Below are 19051 nucleotides of genomic sequence, written 5' to 3'. Positions count from 1 at the left end.
TTAATTTATGCTGGCTATGCATGACTCTTCGTCCTCCAATGTTTTGTCTGGTCACTTAACCCAACAGACATTCTGCTCAATAAGTCTACCACCACGTTTTCTACACCTGGAACATACTGAATTTTCTAATTATAATCGAAAAGACGCACTGATAACCTTGCCAGTCTAGGTCATCAATGACATTTTAAAATACATCACCTTCCCCTCTAGTTATTTTGTTGATTCTATTATATACTTCGATACCACCCGCACCAAGACAATGCAGTTACATTTTGTATTTCTTCTCCGCTTTAAACTCTTCATCATCATCAAAGTTTGAGATGTAATTTATGAAGTATCCTCTCCATTCCTCCCACTTGAGTAATGGTTCACCCCCAGTGGGCAAGAATGTTTGAGGAGGTGATAGGTTCCACAAGTGTCCTGATGCCATTTTTGTTTAAAAAGAAAAACTTTGATTTAAATCGGTGGATGATGCGTCGTATTGTAGTAAAATATGTGCCAGTACAGTTTGTTCAGAGTGTGGAAAAGTAGTGAGGCTGAATACTTGTGCAAAAAAAATATATATATATAGGCTATCGAAGAAGACCGCCTGGTCGAAACGCGTCGCCAATGAACGCTTTGTGAACACGGACCCTGGAGTGCGAGTCTTTTGTGTGTTTCCTGGGACTTTACTCTGTGTAGGGAACCCCTTCGAACATATATATATTTTTTTTCAGTTCTCGGTACGTAATACTGTCGCGCTGTGAGGTTAATAATAAAGTCTAGCGTGCGCTGTTTGTTCATATAATCAGTACCTGATATGGCTTAAAGATGCTCACAATGCAGTGGCTTTTACGTGGATGACAGACTCCGAGTTCCGATCTCCCGGTGTTGATTGAATAATGTTCGACTTCTGATCGCCTGACAAAATCTAAGATGGCGGTATGCATACATGCGTGATGCGTCGCCACATAAGCTGCAATGCTAACTTTGAACGTTAAAGATGTTCGCAACAGCGTCATCGTTGCATCATTACCATCAGCAGTGCTGCTCCACAGCTGCTTGTGACAAAGGTAACAGCTGACAGTACCTGTTGAAAATACTTTAAACTGTCACTGACTGTAGCGTTGGATTTTCTCCTGTGCCTTAACAAACTGCTGCATAAGGTGACTTGAGAAAGCTGTTTGACCAAATATTACAGCTCTTTAAGCTGATTACATCATAAATCTCAGTTTCACATTCCTCAGTTGATTTCATTGAATTTTTCCCATTCCTTATGGATGTTCTGCACGTTTCCTCCCTATACGTATCACTCAAATTTTAACTTTCAGGCATGTTTCTTCACCCTATTTTTTTTCCCAGTCGCTCCTCCTCTTCACCTTTTGTACTTATCCATTCATTTGTCACGCATTGGAAAATGGTTGACTGACCTCTATATCTCGTAATGTTAAGTTTTTCGTAGGTGCTTGTGAGGCAATTCAAGTAGTTTCATTGTGTTTTCCTTTTTCCTAATGCTTTGATGCCTTTAGCATAGTTGTAACAGAGTTTTCTCTCCGGATTTAATTTCCAGTTTTTCTGGTGGGTTCGCGTGTTGGTGCTCGTCGCCAAATTTGTAAAGAACTTTTCAAAGACGTATCCATGAAGAAAGAACAGGTTCTTTATTGTAACATCAACACAGGCTTCACATGTGGTGGAGCGCAAGGAATTCTGCCACTCCGTGAGTCGTCAACTGCCAACTGACAGCTCAAGACAGATGGTGGCGGTACGGTTTCCAAGCAGGGACACAAGAATATAAACATAAGAGTACCTTAGTGTGAGGAAAGTTAGGTTGTCTTTGGGTGTGATAAGCCTGAAGCTTTTTACTATACCTGGCTTTGGTAGTTTGGGGGTGGCAAGTTGTGCAGTAGGTTGGTGTGTTTAAAAGATTAATTGGTGTTTTGCAGATATTGGACATCTTTTAAGGGTCTAAACCTTAAGACAAGGTGATTTTGTATTTTCCCTATGTGGAGGGGCTGGGAGCATTGTTTCTGTGGTAGCAGTGAATAAACCTCACAGACAAGTCAGTAATTTCAATATGTTTATTTTCAATGCAGTTTGAATCGCTTATTTCTTTACTTTTTTGGGAGCTTGTCTTCCATGTGGTCTGTACGTTTCCCTCCATACCTGCCTTTCCTCATCCCAAAAAGAAATGGTGTCCAACTGGCATTTCTCAGTCCTAATGTCCTCAAGACCCAACAGGGAGTTCTAAAGTTTGCTGCCTTGCATTGAGAAGAGGTGCTGTCCCTATTAAACCTGTCTTTGGCTACAGGGAAGGTCCCACACAAATTCAAAGAAGAAATGGTGATCCCTCTATTAAAGAAACCAGGGGCAGACACTAAGAATTTAAAGAACTTTAGATCTATTTTGAGGCTTCCTTTCTTGGCTAAAGTTCTCGAACAACACATGCTCTGAGTGTTCTCGTCCTTTCTGGAAGATCACCAGTTGCTACATGCCCGGCAAGCCGGGTTTAGGGCTCATAAAAGCACTGAGCTGGTGATGCTCTCAGTGTTAGATGAGCTAAGGCTAACTACTGATGAGAAAAACCCCTCTGCATTGATCCTATTGGACCTCTCAGCCGCATTCGACACGGTGAACTGGTATCCCATGTTCGACGGCTGGGAGTGACTGGGACAGTCCTCAAGTGGATTATCTCCTTCCTGGAGCATCAGTCCCAAAAAGTTCAGTTGGGTGACTGTATATCCTGGTATGGCGCTTTGCTGTGTGGTGTGCCACAGGGCTTAGCATTATCACCGTTGCTTTTTAATATTTACCTTCAGCCATTGGTAGAAGCATTGGCAAAACTGGACTGTCAGGTGTTCAATTATGCTGATGACACCCATCTAATTGTGTGCATTGACAATTCTGCCCAGGGGCAGCTGAATGTAAAGAATATCGTCCGGTTCACCATGACCTGGTTGACACACAACTCGCTCAGGGTAAATCAAGACAAGACAGAGGTGCTAGCCCTTGACACAGGGGCTAACACAATTTCTCTGAGGTAATCCGCCAGCTCTGGAATAAGCTACCGGTCATTCCGTTTGTCCGTGTTTATGATTTCCCCTTGTACCTCTGAGCAGAACAGGGGGATCTTGCTCTTCACTTTCATCAAATGCAGTGAACCCCCAACCCCCCTCGTCTTCCTGCAGAGTGTCCCTATTCCGGCAGTAATTGTCTAGATATCCTAGGAATGTGACCGTAGTAGCTCTGCTGACTCAACTGTCGGTTCCAACATCTCTATCCATATTTATCAGGTTTCTCTCCGCATTCTCATCTGTGCGCTCCACTTTCAGTTGCCACTCCTCAGCCACCCCCTTTCTCCCAGGTCCGAGCTCCATTTTCTCATGCATGGGGGAACATGGGCCAGCCAGTGAACAGCAATTTATCTCCTGGGCAAAAGCAGCACCAAGGATATAAATATTTAAGCATTTTTAGCCTCTTTGGCAGTAGCACCAATCCTAATAAGCACTCTTTGATTGTTAGTCACCAGCAATCTCGCTATCCTTGTGAGGATACCTCCCACCCCCCTCCCAGAAGTCCCCTGCAACTTTGTAATCCCAGGTCATATGTAGGAATGTTGGTGGTTCCCAGTTAAAGCATGGGCACCGCTCCGATTTAGTTGGGAAAATCCTATGCAGATGTTGTGTTGGGTATATCTAGTATAAGCAATTTAATTGTGAGTTCAAACCTAGCATTACTGTCTGGCCACTTTTTGTGGGTGAGATTGTGCAGAGGATTCTGCAATGTCTCATTCCATTGACCCAGAGTATGTAATAAATTAATGGGCCAGTCGTCCTTTAGCATTCCATAAATACGCGAGATCCGTCCTCTACTGTATCCCTGGTCAAGTTTTCGTTTCAGTGACTCTGCAGGTGCCTGCATGAAATAAGTCTACATCTCCTGCACCATGGCAGATATTTTGGCAAACTGCAGGAATTGCCCCGGGCTGAGATTAAAGGCATGCAAAACTCATGAACGTGCCTCCTTGTATAGTGATTTCTCCATAGTCTGACAGCCCCCCTCCAACCACTGTCTTGTATTCATAATGGTTTGGATCTGTCGTAAGGGCCGCAACCACCACGCTGGCAACAGTTTGGCATATGAGGGTCTACGCAGTACACATATAACTGTCATCTCCCAGGTTTTTTTTTATCCTCTAGCTTTTACCCTTCAACATCCTTCTCACGCAGACTCTGTTTTACAGGTCTCCTTTTTTGTTTTCCGCTACTTTCCCCTCCACACCTGTCTTTTTCCTTTGTTACATACATCTTTCGATCTCTTCTGTACTCCCCCCCCCCACCCCATGTTTAAACCTTCTATTCCTACTGCATCACTAACCAATGACTTGACCATCGCCCATGCCCCTGTCTCCTGATACACCCATATCTCTTGTTTCTAGTTTGGAACATCACATTAGTTAAAGTATTGGGCAGCAAAAACAAACCTCCTCCCCTAAGCTCTGGTGTAAGGGGTTTTAGAAGCTGTAGAAAAATTGTTTTAGTTTGATGGTGTTCAATTTCTTATAATATAAACGCAATTTTAGACTATTTGCTGCAATGTTTCACTGTCTTGTTAAAAGTTGTAATTTAAAAATGGTCAGGGACGGTCGTCCATATACTGTCTTTTAAGTTGATTGTTTATTTTTTCATACAGGATACGTCAGTTATCCAGATGTTCTAGTTTGTTGATTATAGTTGAAATTGGGATCTAAAGATTTCGAGTTAAACATGTATTTGTTTTATTTACATTGCCAAAATCAATATTGAAAATAAGCTATTTATCAGCACCAATTTGCAAGGCATGGTAATATCCATATAATCTTACTGTTACCACTAGAGTATCACATACTCTTTACCCAGTATATGGTTTATATGTGCGGCGTTTTAAATATGTTCATTGTCATAACTAGAGTAGTGTTATTGGTAATTCGCATCCCCTTGCTTCTCTCTGTGCTCTGCTTCATTTAATTTTTTTTTCAGTGAGCATGTGTCAAGCACTTTAAGACTTTTTTAAAATGATCACCAAATAAATCGCCTGGTTTAAAGAATTGATCATGACTTAACTTATTGCTTTGAATAGAGGTGGTGGAATAACATGAATGATTGGAATTTAAAGCATATTAGAACATTGGAATGTTGAGCACTCTATTGAAAACAATGGAGTGCTCTGGGCTTATAATGGCTGGTATAAGCCTGGAGCTCCAACATTCCAATGTTTCTTTGTTCACAGCTCTGGCTGTGAACAAAGGCTTCAGGGACAGAGGGGATTCCAATCCCCTCACACCCAAAAGGCTTTGTTTTTTTTGTTAGAACATTCTGTCCTCTAGTGACAGAATGTTCTAATAGCCTTATAGCCCTTCGTAGATGGGCTATACCGCTATTAAAGTCCCTCTCCCTTGTTAAAGGCCCTCGCCTTCGGCTCGGGCCTTTAACGCTGGAGAGGGCCTTTAATAGCCGGTATAGCCCTCTACGGCGGGCTATAAGGCTATAATGTTTCATCAGATAGTGTAATGGAGCTGAGCCAGTTTGAACTGTACAATGCTCAAATGCTATTTCAGAATTATGTCCCTTGTGTATGAAGGAGAAAACCTGTGTGCAAGATGTTCCGGATTTGGGAAGTGTGCAAGCAAGATTGCAGAAGATACTGGAATTGACCATGCAGCAGAGCGCTGTTGTAATGTTAGGAAAGCAAAAGAGTATTGAGAATGTATTAGGATCCTGAAGACCAGTGAAAGTGGCAGCAACCCACAGAATGTGTTCCAGCAGTAGAAGGTTGTTGGACTGAGAGGTGTTCAGATCGATGTAACCTTTGAACTGCTTGTTTAATTTCTGATCAGGAATGTAGTTAAAAGGCTCATGAGAGGATTGCAGAGGTTTGTTCATGTATTGAAAAAGGGATTTCAGGAAAGGTGATAGGTATGCCATGCTGAAAGTTAGTAATGTAGCATTTGAATTTTTTCCTGTGCTTATATCATCAGATTGCTGAGAAGTAGTTGATCGAGTTGGCAAGGGTAAATATTGAGTACTAACCCTCTGAGGTGGACAAATTAATGTAGATTGTATTCTGATGATGTTCAATGCTTATTTTCTGCTTGTTTTTGATGAAGTTGCCTTGTCCTGGAGCGAATTAATCTGAGTGGGTGGAATCAATCCGGCTGGATGGGGAGACCAATAATGGGGATGAAGGAGGCATACAAATTGTTCGAGGTGCGCGAGTGCCTGGGATTGTCTGAGGCATGCTAGCTAATACTATTGTAAAGAGGTTGGGGGAGGCGTTGTGTTTTGGTCTTCTGGTGGAAATTATGAATGTCTGCAAAGATCAATTTTATGTTTGGTCCTACTTCTAATGTGTACACAATTTCATCTGGTATAACCACTATTCACATAACAAGGTGGCCAAAATTATATTCTAAACTGTCTTTGTGAAACTACAGAGGCTTTTGCATATGGTTCTCTTCAGGTAGCCAACGTCCTGCTCCCTATATTCCTTTTTAGGTTGAGCCTACAGAGAGCACAGTTTGGTTTCAAAAGACCCGTTATGGGCTTACCAAGATCTTAGAGTCTAAGAGCCTACCACTGTTTATCATTAGTTGGCTTTGTTGCTCTCAATTGCTTGCTTCTTATTCAGTGGGTTTACTTGCCCAAGCTTGTTTATCTTGAGTTTGACCTTCCTATGGAACATTTTTACCTTCTCCCTGACATTCTAGTTTCTATCCTTCCACCGCTCACATTTAGAGAACTACTTTTTTCTTTTGCGATTAAGCATTCCATGAAGGTGCAGATTTCTCAATTTTCTACGTCTCTCCCTTCCTCTCTATTCTTAGCCCATGTGCTCTGTTTGCTTTCTCCTCCTTGTTGCAATCTTTCGAACATGCTTTTCTGTCACCAAGCACACTGCCTTCCTCATGTTGCATTCTTGCTTCGCCTCCACCCTGTGTTGCTGACCCGCATGTACTGCTAAACCCCTTTCCTGCCCACTTATATTTGTTCCCCAAATCACTCCTCCGTTGCCCCCACACCAATAGTCTTTTATTTGTCCATTTGGGGTAGTACAAGGCAGCAATTTGCTGCCAGCTGCTCCACACAAAAAAGTGCTTTTGCGCTACATTCTTTTCATAAAAAAAGATGTTGGTCTACTTCAATTGATAAATAAAAAAAAAAATAATAATAATAAAAAAAAAAATATATATATATATATATATATATATATATATATATATATATATATATATATATATATATATATATATATATATACACAATTTGACTAGTTGAGTCAAAAGAACGGCAAGCACACCGATATCCGTTTTCTTGAATAATTTATTACAACCCCCTCACCCCCGACAGACACGTTTCGCTTTGCAGCTTCGTCAGTGTCCGTTTGTGTGCTCATAGTGTCGCCATTTTAACCAATCAGTTGCCACAAGTCAAAACCTAAAAGACTGTGCCTCATACAGTTCTTACTAATGTAGCGGCCATCTGTGAGTGTATAAGCTCCAGTATCTTATATATGGTTACAAATGGACTGTAATAAAGTGCTTTAGTGCTAATAAAAACCCTGCAACAACAAACTATTCATAAAATACAAACATGCTTGTAAACACTTTTAGGGGACCAAAGCAATTAATTTACTAGAACTGCCCCTGTTCACATTTATGTGAATGGATTTGTAGACATATGACAATTTCAAGTATAGATTACATTAGTATGCTTGATCCCTTTTAGTTGTTTGTTGTGTAGCCCTGAATGGGCAAAACATTTCTGTGTTTATCCGTATTCAAGAATGTCAAATCACAAGAGACTCATTATGTTGTTACATTAGGTGTATGCTGTTTCTCCTGTCCCAATATTGATATTTGCCCCCCAGTACTTATTTCTGCATGATCCCATGCATTACTTAGAGGTGTACCCACATCTCTTCGTCATTGTTAAGTCCCCATGGTGCCATGGTTTTTAAATCAATGATATATTTTGACTCCAATGTACGAAGTGCCTTCACTCTGTCCCCTCCCCTCTCTGGGCGATCTATTTGATCTATGCAATAAAAACGCAACAGGTCCCTGTTGCTCTGATGTGATTCCGCAAAATGGCGTGCTACAGGATAAGATTTGGCGTTCTTTGTGATTGAACGCATGTGCTCCAGAATTCTCAATTTGGTGGGGTTAATCGTGCTCCCTATAGATCTTTTTTTACAGGGACACTCTAGGCAATAAATAGTGTACTCCGAATTACAATTCAGGAGTTTCCTGATCTGTCTGTTGGGTTTTCCCTCATTCGTTCTTCCTGGGTACTCTGTAACCTTTTTACTACTCTTACATGCCTTACACCTAAGTCATGGGAAAAATCCCTTTGCCTTAGATAGTTGGATTGGCTGTGATTTGGAGGAAAAGTGACTGTGGACCAGGTGATCTGCTAATGACTGCAGCGGCGGTACGAGATCAAGGGTCTCTCTGGAAGATGTTTTTTGAGGACATGGTCTATGGTTGGAATGTGCCAATTCTTTTTAAATATATGCACTAATTTTCCTGCGCTCTTATTAAAATCAGTGATCATTCTAGTTGATTCGTTACCTCGCTGCAATGGTTTAACCATCAGGAGATCCCTCCTGTTGACCTTAGATGCCATATCTTCCGCTTGTTTCAGTAAATTACAGGAATAACCCCTTACTTGGAATCTTTTGCTAGCTTCTACTTCAGCTATTTGGAAATCCCCCTCTGCCGAGCAATTACGCTTAAGGCGTAGGAGTTCTCCATAGGGGACATTCTGGATCAGGCTTTTTGGATGGTGGCTTCCTGCGTGCAACACGGCGTTTCCCACCGTGGGCTTCCTGTAAAGTTTTGTGTGGAGGATATCATTCTCAATGAACACCCCCCCCCCCAAAAAAATATATATATTACCCACGTCATTTTGTGTGCACGCATACATGATATCCTTATGCATACATGTGTCTAAATGATGCAGTGGCTTTGCATTTTGCTTTTTTTCCCTTTTATCAAATGTTTTGCCCATGCTGCACAGTATTGTCAAAAGCCATTGTCAATGTCAGTAAGTCTCCCAAAAGCGAGACCAATTGGCTTTCCCAATGCTTGTTTTCAGTAATGTTATCTGTTGCACTGACAAACTGAGGTATGTTAACCTGCTTTTAGTATCTCTCGAACAATTGAATCAAGAAGCCTGCACCCTTATAACCGAAAAGTAATGTCTGATTTGTTGAATGTAAGATTCAGATTTGAGATACCCCCTGACGTGCCTTGTATTTCCCTTGCAGATGTTGAAATTAAGGTTTGTGAAAGGGGGCCTGAGCTTCCTGGGCATCCATCGAGCGTCCCTATTAAATGCCGCCTTCAAGAGTACCCAGCGGGTAGAGTACAAACCCATCAAGAAGGTGATGGTGGCAAACAGAGGTAAGTGATTTAAAATAGTCATTGCACTCTGTTCTGCACAGGCAAACCACTTCTGTGCTTGGGAAGGCGGTGAAAAAACTGGTTGCATTGCTTCTGAACTTGGAATGAGCAACTGCTTCTCGTAATGTGTTGCATTTTTTTTTTATAAATGTTCGCCTTACATTTGTGGCACATCAACTGATTTTCAGCGCACCCACCAATTCACCTAATGCTCCTTACAGATCATATTCTGATCTAGGAGGCCACTATCAATTTATATTCATCAATAAAAAATGCATGTTTCTACTCCAACCTTGCCAGCCTCACACACATCTGAATTTGAGAAAATGCAACCGAATACAATGTCAACAGACCACTTTGACTCAGGTCAACTCAAAAGGGTGCCCTGATGCCGGAAGCACTTTGTGATCATATAAACACTGGGAATGTGCTATACAAATGAACTTAATGTAACACGCGATAGTTATAAGCGGATAGGTAATACAATAAGAATGGAAGTATGTAGTGTACTTTAGTATTTAGGAAAGAACGGAATAAACTCCTTTTCCAAGTAGTAAGAGCCTAACCAAAAGTTTGTGACTGGAGGTGAATGGTGCTGCTGTGTTATCCATCTAAAGATCTCAACAGGAGTAGCGAGCCCCAATCTCATTTGTTCTTACACTGACATGTAAAATGGTTAGTCTGGTTGGCAAGATTTCCCTAAACATCTGCCTTTGGACTCTACTTTATAAGTCATAAGTTAAAGTACTGTGCATGATACTTTATATTGTCCCAGATGAAGGCCGCCTTCCAATGTATTCAGAAAATTATTAGTTGAGACACAGATTCTTGCATAAAAAAGATCATTACTATTTGTGTGATAGGGAACATTTTGTGTGTGTGACTAATATATGCTGCACCGTTCACGTTGCACCTGCTTAGTACTATTGCAAATATTGTTTGAAATGTGCACTTAATTGTCTCCTGCTGGAACAAATGTGATCTACGTGAGTAACTGAAGATAGTTTTTATTTGTGATGGGCCTCTCTTTTTTTTATTTAGGAACTTTGTTAAAATTGCAAACAAATATTTAGCCATAAAGATACAGAATGCTTTTAAAAACATATGCTTACTGAATATTGTTGGTCTCTGGGAAAATAAAGAGTACATCCCTGGTGGAGAGGTATGGTTCCTAGGCTTAACCTAGGTTGAAGTTATTGCTCATTAAAATGCATGCTTTCCTGTTAAAAAGTGACCGCAGTGAATTCTTTGAATTTCAGGCATGTCTTTTGGGTTTGCAGTCATCTTAGAAATCTGTTTTCCAGAGTTTGCTCCATTTGGGGATGTGAAAATAAAAACATAAAAATATCACTTACCTGCTCTGCAGGGCTTCAGTCTCTCCTCCAGCGTTGTCTCGCCTCAGAAAGCACCCAGGTTCCCTTAAGCCAATCACGATGCTGCTGTCCTCATGACCAGAGGAGATGATGGATGGAGTGTTGAACATAGCAAGCACTCACACCCAGTCAACTCATCTGGGTTTAATCCATCATCCTCCTTTAGCTCACTCCGCCACCCCAGTTCAGACATGGCTATATGTAAATCAGTCTGACCCTGTGCCTCATGGGACCAGTCCAGTCGGAACTGCCAAGCCCCATCTTCCCTGGACTGGAAACAAGCATCCTGGGACCGGTTTCTGGCTAATCGGCGATCATCAGCCAGGCTTTCTGGCTAGTCAGCCATCATCAGCCAGGCTAGCTTGAATCCAGTGGCAAAGTGAGCAAGGGACCCACGTCTGGGCATACCCTGCAACTTAGGGCGAACAAAGCAAAACCAAAGGGGATGATGGACGAGTGTCGAACATTGCAAGCACTCGCACACAGTCAACTGATATGGGTTTAATCCATCATTCTTTAGCTCACTCCGCCACCCCAGTTCAGACATGGCCATATGCAAATCAGTCTGACACTGTGCCTCATGACCGCAGCGTTGTGATTGGTCTGAGCACTGTGGTTCAGCGTTCAGACTCGGACTGGGACTGGGAGCATGGGCATGTTCTCCACACAGGCTGTCTTTTACAGCCAGGTGAAGAACATGCAAAGTGCGCATGACTGTTTGGCCAGCTCAAGGCGGCCGGCCGGCCACACCGTCATGCGTACTTAAGTGCATGAACCAGTCCTCCCCTTGCTGGCAGACAGCCCTGCCGCAAAAACTGCCTCATTAAGAAAAAATAAAATTATAATGTCGTGTTCTAGTTTGATTTTTTTTCCTGTTTTCCACTGCACTTGCACTGGGGCGATGCCCCTCAGCAGAGGAGCAGTCACGGACTATAATTCTTTTTCTGGAGATGCGAGAAAATCTGAAGAAAATGGAGACATGCATGCTATGGATATTTGTACATGCATATGTGTATATACCATTGTCTTCAGTTTTGTGAGCTAACAACCATAGTCAATGGAATCATTTTGAAGAAAATAAGTGCCAAGGTGCAAGGTTTTCTTGAGTCCAATGCTAGCACCACCCACTACCAAATCCATTGACCACCCATTGCAATTGTGTGGTGGTTGGCTATGACTTCAATGCTATGCTGCTACTGGCTCACTATGATCAGTAATTTAGTGGCTTGAGCACAAAGTATCTGCTGGTGATCTGGGACATCATGAATTCAAATGAGCAAGCATGACCATCTCAAGCTGTGTTTGGGGGAGCTGGGTATTTTCTCCTCCCTGTTATTATATTTAAAACTCTAATGTTCATCTTCTGAAAGATAATTTTGAGCCTATAATACCAAACGCGGTTACATTTTCAGCATAATTTTAATACAAACTGTGATCAACAATGCATTGATGCTAAAGGTGGTTGAGAAACTAATTTCAAATGGCTTAAAAAAACATACTCTAGCTTCCAACTATGCTTCCTTCTACTCTTTAGCTCCTTTCATTTTCCCATTCTGCCCCTTTGTTTAAGAACACTCTTAGGCCTATAACGGACTGCGTATCCCTTTTGAAGGGATAGGGTGGAAAAGTAAAAAATCACACATCTTGCAATTCCAAGCAGTACATCAGGGCTAGACATATTTTACAGACTAATACAACAGGGTGGTTGCTCAGGATGGAGACCTGCCCCTTGACGTGGGATAGATAAATGTTCCGACCTATTCTACGACAGTTATTGGGGTCACAAACCAATACCAGACACTTATTCCTAACGTTAGACCAGGGCAAGCAACCAGACAACTTTGAATTCTGTCGAGTTAAAAAAGACAAGCTCGTCTGTTTCCTGCTGGGACTCGTTGATAAATATTTACTGCCTGCATGGAGTATGTAACCATTCCAGGTATTCACTTTGTGTAGGCCTAGTCGCCATATCTGCAGTCCTTTTATAGTTTGAGATTCCTATTGGTGCACGCTTCTAGTCTTAAAACCAACAACATAGGATCTTCCCTAAAGTATCCACGACTTGATTGGCAAAGGAGGAACATATAATGTTCTAAAAACGTCTTTCTCGTTTCCTTGCTAGCAGTGTTTGGGTTATAGAAGTGGAAGGTGAGAGTTGCATTTTTCTCTGCAACCACTGACAAAGTGATGGAATGACTACTTAAATGAATCCCAGTCATTGTCAATTAATAGGGACACATTCCAGTCCGTTGGTCTTCACCTGCTGTGCCACTTTTGGCAGTGACCCTAGTCTTGGTCCTGCTTTGATCAATGGATGATAAAAGGATGGACTTGAATGTAGCCCAGCCAGAATGATCGCCAGTGGCTGCGATTCATTTCATTATTCCTTCCATCTTGGTTATTCTCTGCAACCACTGTTACCTCTCAGAGAAGAAAAAATAGCTAAGCCTACTTTGTATAATAATTTCACTTTATCTAGATTAGGTGACCTGGTTCCCGGCATTACAAGATGGTGTTAGTCTCTTAAAAAGATTTTCTTTCGACACATACATAATTATCTGGTGTATTTCTTCTTGAATTGGCAATGGTGTTGATGTCCACTCAGTCAACTGAGGTTGTATGAGTCTTTCCTGCTCATTACATTAATTCCAGGGAGAATAGACCATAATCCACTAACTGGTTGAAAGTTCACACTGGGGATTCAATTTATAATAAAATGCCTTGCGAAACACTTTTAGTACTTGACTCTTAAAGCACTAGGTTTCCAGTTTTGAAATCTGCAGTACAGGGTCCTCGGGACACCAGAAGCAAAACCCCAAGTTGTTACGGATGAGGCCATAGATCTTCTGACTGCCATGGGACCCACCAACCCGAATTTCTTACATTGGTTGCCAGCGTTGTATTTCCTGTATTTGATATCCATAGCACCTTCGTTGTATTTATTAAGTCAAGTTTTGAAAGCAATATTTACGCACACCTGCAAAAATATCAGACCACCATGAAGGCTGAAAAACCCGCTTGGGAAGTTTGTCACCCAACACTTAAAAAAAAAAAAAATTGGGGATATCGTCGTTCAGGGCATTAGGTCTGCTAGTGTGCAAACAGTTAGAGCTGCCTTTAGCATAAAGGGTCTGGTCCACATTATCAAGTACCAATTGTTATAGTATCAAATGTTTGTCCTCTTGGGCACATAAATGTATTGGCTGCAGTAGATTAGTATTCTTCACACTTCTGTGGCAGTCCTTCAAGGTATTGGATTATTTCAACTTCAGGGATGTACTATCATGTTCTCTTTATTCGATCAGGTGTTAGCCATAACCTTTAATTGTGCTGAAATTAAATATATAAAATATAGTTACTTGTAGGAGCTCTCAGCCAGCACCTCCTCTTCCATTTACTGCTTTCCATCCTCCATAGTGCGCTGCATGGGGTTATCGTACCAGCCTTTTGGCTCTGTCGATACTTAAAGGGTTTGACCTGAGCGCCAGACCTATTTGCTTTACCAATGCTTTTTCCTCTCGAAGTAGGATTCACATGAAAATGCTGCAGTCTTTCTTTGAGAAGCTTGAGCATGCTCATTTTCCAAGTAGCTCTTTTTTTTTTTTCCAGGGCTGTTTTTGGCTCATAGTCTAGTCTGTCTTACACTTTGAAGCAGAGCAGCGAATTTGGTTCAGATGTACAGTTGATCTATCAAAGACTTAAATGCAAGCAATGTAGCACCTTAAAAAGTTACCTATTGAAATTATAGGTATTTTTATCTGGTTGTCTATGTAAACATTTATTTCAGCCGCAATGTCTCGTTCTGATGAATACTTTTACCTACAGATTCCTCGCCAGTAGAATACTGGGCATCAGACCGTTTCCATAAATGTCTAAGTGGTCACATTGCCGGTAGGGGGTGCTGGCTTTGTATCGACATTGGAAGTGGTATTTGGTGATGTCATTGAATCCATTTAGCACCCACTGCAGAGCAAAGACATTTTTCTTTTTTCCGTCGTGGATCTGGAGCGGTCTCTGAGGTTTTTTTCCTCACACACAAAACAAATAGTGCGCTACAATGTTCCCCACTAAAAGAATCTTGGTGTAAACACTATAGAGGTTGCAGGGACAGATGCCCACCCGGATCCCCAAGCCATTTTCTTCTGGTGCCCGGGGTTAGACCAGGACCCAAGCCTGTTCTTCTTGCTACAGCATGCATGCCAAGGCTATTAAAGAGCACACAACTAAGCTCTTTATGTCTTAAGCCAAGGACTTCAAAGTAGATAGAATAGTAAAAGCATCATTCCAGGTCACCATCCTCTTCAATTTGAAGCAAGCAGAAGAAACATAAGATGACAAAGAAGCACTCCAAGGGTAGGGCAACATTAGTTCTCAGAGCCATTGTTGGACGACCTCTCCCAGTGTCTCCCACTCCGAGCAGCCTTGCACCGGTGTCTCTGCTGGACTCTGCCCCAGATAGGCCTCCACCGGATTCGGTGGCTCCAGGATCAAAACCTCCTAGCCAGATGCCTGCTTTTCCCAAGTTCTGAAAACGCCATGTATTCTCTTTTTGCAAGGGCGTCTATACCATCAGGCTTACCTGTGTACCAGTCAACTCCATATAGACCACCAATGACGCTCCCTATGCACCTGAATCGTACCGGCACGGTACCATCGAACTTGCTTTGACACAGTCCTCTGATACACAAAACCTTGGATGGCATTACTACCACAGGCGCTGCTTCTGCCCCTGGTGCCTAACATAAAGCCTCGAGTGTCGTTATCCGACACTGCTCTGGATCACAAACCGCTGATATTCCCAGCGCCTCATTGAGCAAGAAGAATCTAGAAATCAACTTCATGAAATATTCAGCACTGATTTTGATCCACTAGACCTTGGTCCTGTTGAGGATATTGGCAAAGCTCTGGTCCAGATGATAGTCCCTATGTACCAGAAGACATAGGGCAGCACTTCCAGGAGATTACACAAGAAGGTCAAAAAGTATCTCGACATAAAATCAAACCAGAGATAAAGCAGACTCAGCAGCCCATGCCTAGGGGGATGAGGCTAATTTACTGCTGGAGCTTTTTAAGTCCAGTAAGGGCACTGCTTGCTCCTTCGGCTCCACCCCCCACCCTGCCAAAAGACTACTATTTGTTTCAATGCTTTTGAGTGTTCCAGAAGGGATTTTCCTTTTGGCAGTGCCAGACATACCAACATACTAACCACAGACTCATCAACAGTCAAACATGCTGGTTAAACAGTTCAGAGGGAGAGCCAGAGGAAGGGGCCATGGATCCACCCAGCAGACTAGCAGACCTCCTCTTCCTCCCACACACTACCAGGAAAGCAGGCTTGGTTTCCTTCCCCACCCCTCACCCCTACTTTTGTTCACTGAACCATCTTGCCTTTTTGCTGCAGGAAGTGGCAGTTCTTCCAGAGAAAGGAGCAGTGGCGTTGGTGTGGGAGCAGGAAAAGTGCCAAGGATGCTACTGAGATTACTTCCTGGTTTGTCTGATCCTAGACCTCAGATACCTGAACTTCTTCCTAAAAATGGAGAAGTTCAAAATGCTGACCCTAGCTCAAGTACTACTGGCGTTGGAACTTTGTGACTGGATGATGGTGTTCGACCTGCAGGATGCATACTTTGGCATCCTTATTCTGTGGTCACATTGCAAGTTCTTCCAGTTTGTGGTGGGTTTTACCCTATACAAGTGTGTAGTACTTCCCTTTGGCTTGTCATGGGCACTGGGCACTTCGGCTCTTCAATAAGGTGATGGCAGTGATGGCAGGTCTTCTCACGATTGGGGATCCAATTATTACCCTATTTGGATGACTGACTGGTCAAAGCTGATTCGCAAGAGGTGGTATCATCATCTGGAGTTAAATGAATGCCTGTTGTTCGCCCTCCGCTTTTCATCAACAAGCCCAAATCTCACCTGCGGCCCTCCAATGACTCCAGTTCCTAGGGTTGGTACTGGACACTATCTTTATTCGTGCCTTTCCTCCACCACAAAGGTCCAGGCACATTCAGAAAATAATTCAATCTTTCCAGCAAGGCATGAGAGTTCCAGTCCTGAGAGTTGAAGATTCCTAGGTTTACTGGCTTCCTGCAGTCTTCTAGTCCTGTACGCACCTTGACATAAAGGGCCCTCCTGTTGTGCCTCTGCAAGCAGTGGCTACAGCACAGGTGGGACCTTTTGGACTTCGTGATCTTCCCCAGTGCTATGTCGGAAGAGGCTTGGTGGGGGAACAAGGTGAACCTGAGCTGCTCAATGGCCTTCACTCCCCCTCTTGCTGTGACTACATTAGTGATGAATCCCTCCTCCTTAAGTTGGGGAGTCCATCTCGAGGATCTGGAGATCAGAGGCCTCTGGGCTCTGAAAGAGCAGGTTTTCCCCATCAAACTGTTAAAAGTGTAGGTGATCGACTGCCACTCAAGGTGTTTCTACACGCCAATCAAGGCTGATCATTCCAGATCTTGACGGATAACACAACAGCAAGGTGGTAAGTCAGCTAACAAGGGAGATTAGGGTCTTTAGGGGTCATACCTCCTTTTCCTGGAAGCGTTGAGTCTCTGGTTGTAGGCACACCAATAATGGACAAGGCTTACTGGCAGTAACTTAGTGGAGGTCTCTGAATGTTGGACCGGACAGCCTGAGCTGGCATTATCTTGTCAACCACAAGTGACATCTTCTACCAAGGTTACTTTAGGACATCTTTGCCCGGTGGAGCGCTCCTCAGGTGGACTTGTTTGCCTCCTCAGAAAATGCTCAGTGCTGGTAGTTCCGCATCCTTCAGTATACATCGAGAGGAGCCTTTGGAGATGCGTTTCAGTGAGTTAGAACTTTCAGCTGCATTTTGCATTCCCCCATTCCTTGATTCCTCGCGTTCTCAGGAAGATTCACCAAGACCGGGCCCAATTTATACTCCTCATCATTGTCCTGGATTGGCCAAGAAGGGTTTGGCATGAGGACCTTCTACAATCCTCTAGATGTCCCTCGATGCATCTACCATGCAGGCCAGACCTCTATGGGAGTTCAAGGGAATGGTTTTGGGCCCCAATATTGGAAGTCTCCACCCACTTGCTTGGAAATTGAGTGGGAACAACTGTGTTCCCTTTGAACTGCCACAGGAGGTGGTGGGCATCATCACCAAATCTGCCTACTTAAGGTAGATACAACCTCTTTGTTTCATGTCTGCAGACAACAATGTGGACCCCCTAGTGGCTAAGCTTTTGCAGGTCCTGCAATATGCACGGTCTCTTGCTCAGAAGAGTTTCACAATAGGCCGTGTCGACGGGTATTGTTAGAAGGTGGTTCTTAGCCACCCGGATTTTTCGCTTTTTAAAAAACTATTTGTTGAGCTTTTACTGTGGGAGAGCCTCATAAGTTGGGACTCACCCACAGTGAACTCGTGATGAAAGGTACTGCATGTGTATTTTACCAGTGACCCCTCCCACCCCCAGGCGCAAGTAGGCAGCGCCAGAGTAAGGGGCACTGGGCTGGTTACATGCAGACATGTGTGTACATGTGTGTGCACCAGGGCAAGGGCTGTGCAGGGGAGATTCCTGGCATGCGCAGCCCAGGAGCAGCTACAAAGTGATGGTGTAGCAGGACCTGTGCAGAGCTGGGTGGGGACATGAAATAGGCTTTCTACAATGGGAAGAAACTTTGAGGGAAAGTCGGTGTGCTTTACTGTTTTCACTCCATTATTTTCCTAGGAGGATGGGGAGCACATGGGCTAGTTTCACTTTACTAGGGCCTACAAATTCCAGAGATGCACTAAAGTCCACTGTAACTTAGGTGAGAAGAAGTATTCTTCAGAGTCCAAATTCGTATTTGTATTGCTTTTGGGTCATCCAGAGATGTCATATTTTTCTGAATCTGCTCATTACCAGAGCATGGCTGGGGCTGACTCTGCCAAGCTAGATTAATGACCTTCCTCCCCAAACTGTAGCATCAGAGGCCTAGCCCTTCACGACCAGCATTTTGAGGGGAAGGCCTCCTCTCCAAGAAGAGAAAATGGGTGGAGCTACAGGTTAATCCATCAGCAGCTGTCACATGGTGCAAGGCACCAAGCTGCTCTGGAGAGAAGGCAGAAAGGGGGTCGAAGGGGCTTTTAGAGACCATGTGGCATGAGATCACTGGACGACGCCATTTTGAACTACCCCACAGGCCTGGGCAGGAAGGAGGGAGCAGGGGCAGAAAAGTAATGTTTTGCTGTTTGATCGGGCAAACCGAGCCTTCCTGCCAGCCCGTCCCAATTCTTTTAAAAGAG

General features: G+C 43.2%; 1 protein-coding gene across 2 annotated transcripts in view; it reads left to right on the top strand.

The window, feature by feature from the left end:
* Positions 1-19051, top strand: part of PC (pyruvate carboxylase) — a 2223386-nt gene that overhangs the window by 472750 nt on the left and 1731585 nt on the right. For both annotated transcript variants that reach the window (XM_086938550.1, XM_086938549.1), the window contains one exon: positions 9283-9418. In XM_086938550.1, the coding sequence (XP_086794676.1) occupies positions 9283-9418 (136 nt within the window). The remainder of the gene's footprint in view (positions 1-9282; positions 9419-19051) is intronic.

Source organism: Lissotriton vulgaris, chromosome 9 (assembly GCF_964263255.1).
Source record: "Lissotriton vulgaris chromosome 9, aLisVul1.2, whole genome shotgun sequence".
Taxonomy (NCBI): domain Eukaryota; kingdom Metazoa; phylum Chordata; class Amphibia; order Caudata; family Salamandridae; genus Lissotriton; species Lissotriton vulgaris.
This window is presented reverse-complemented; position numbering and strand designations above follow the sequence as displayed.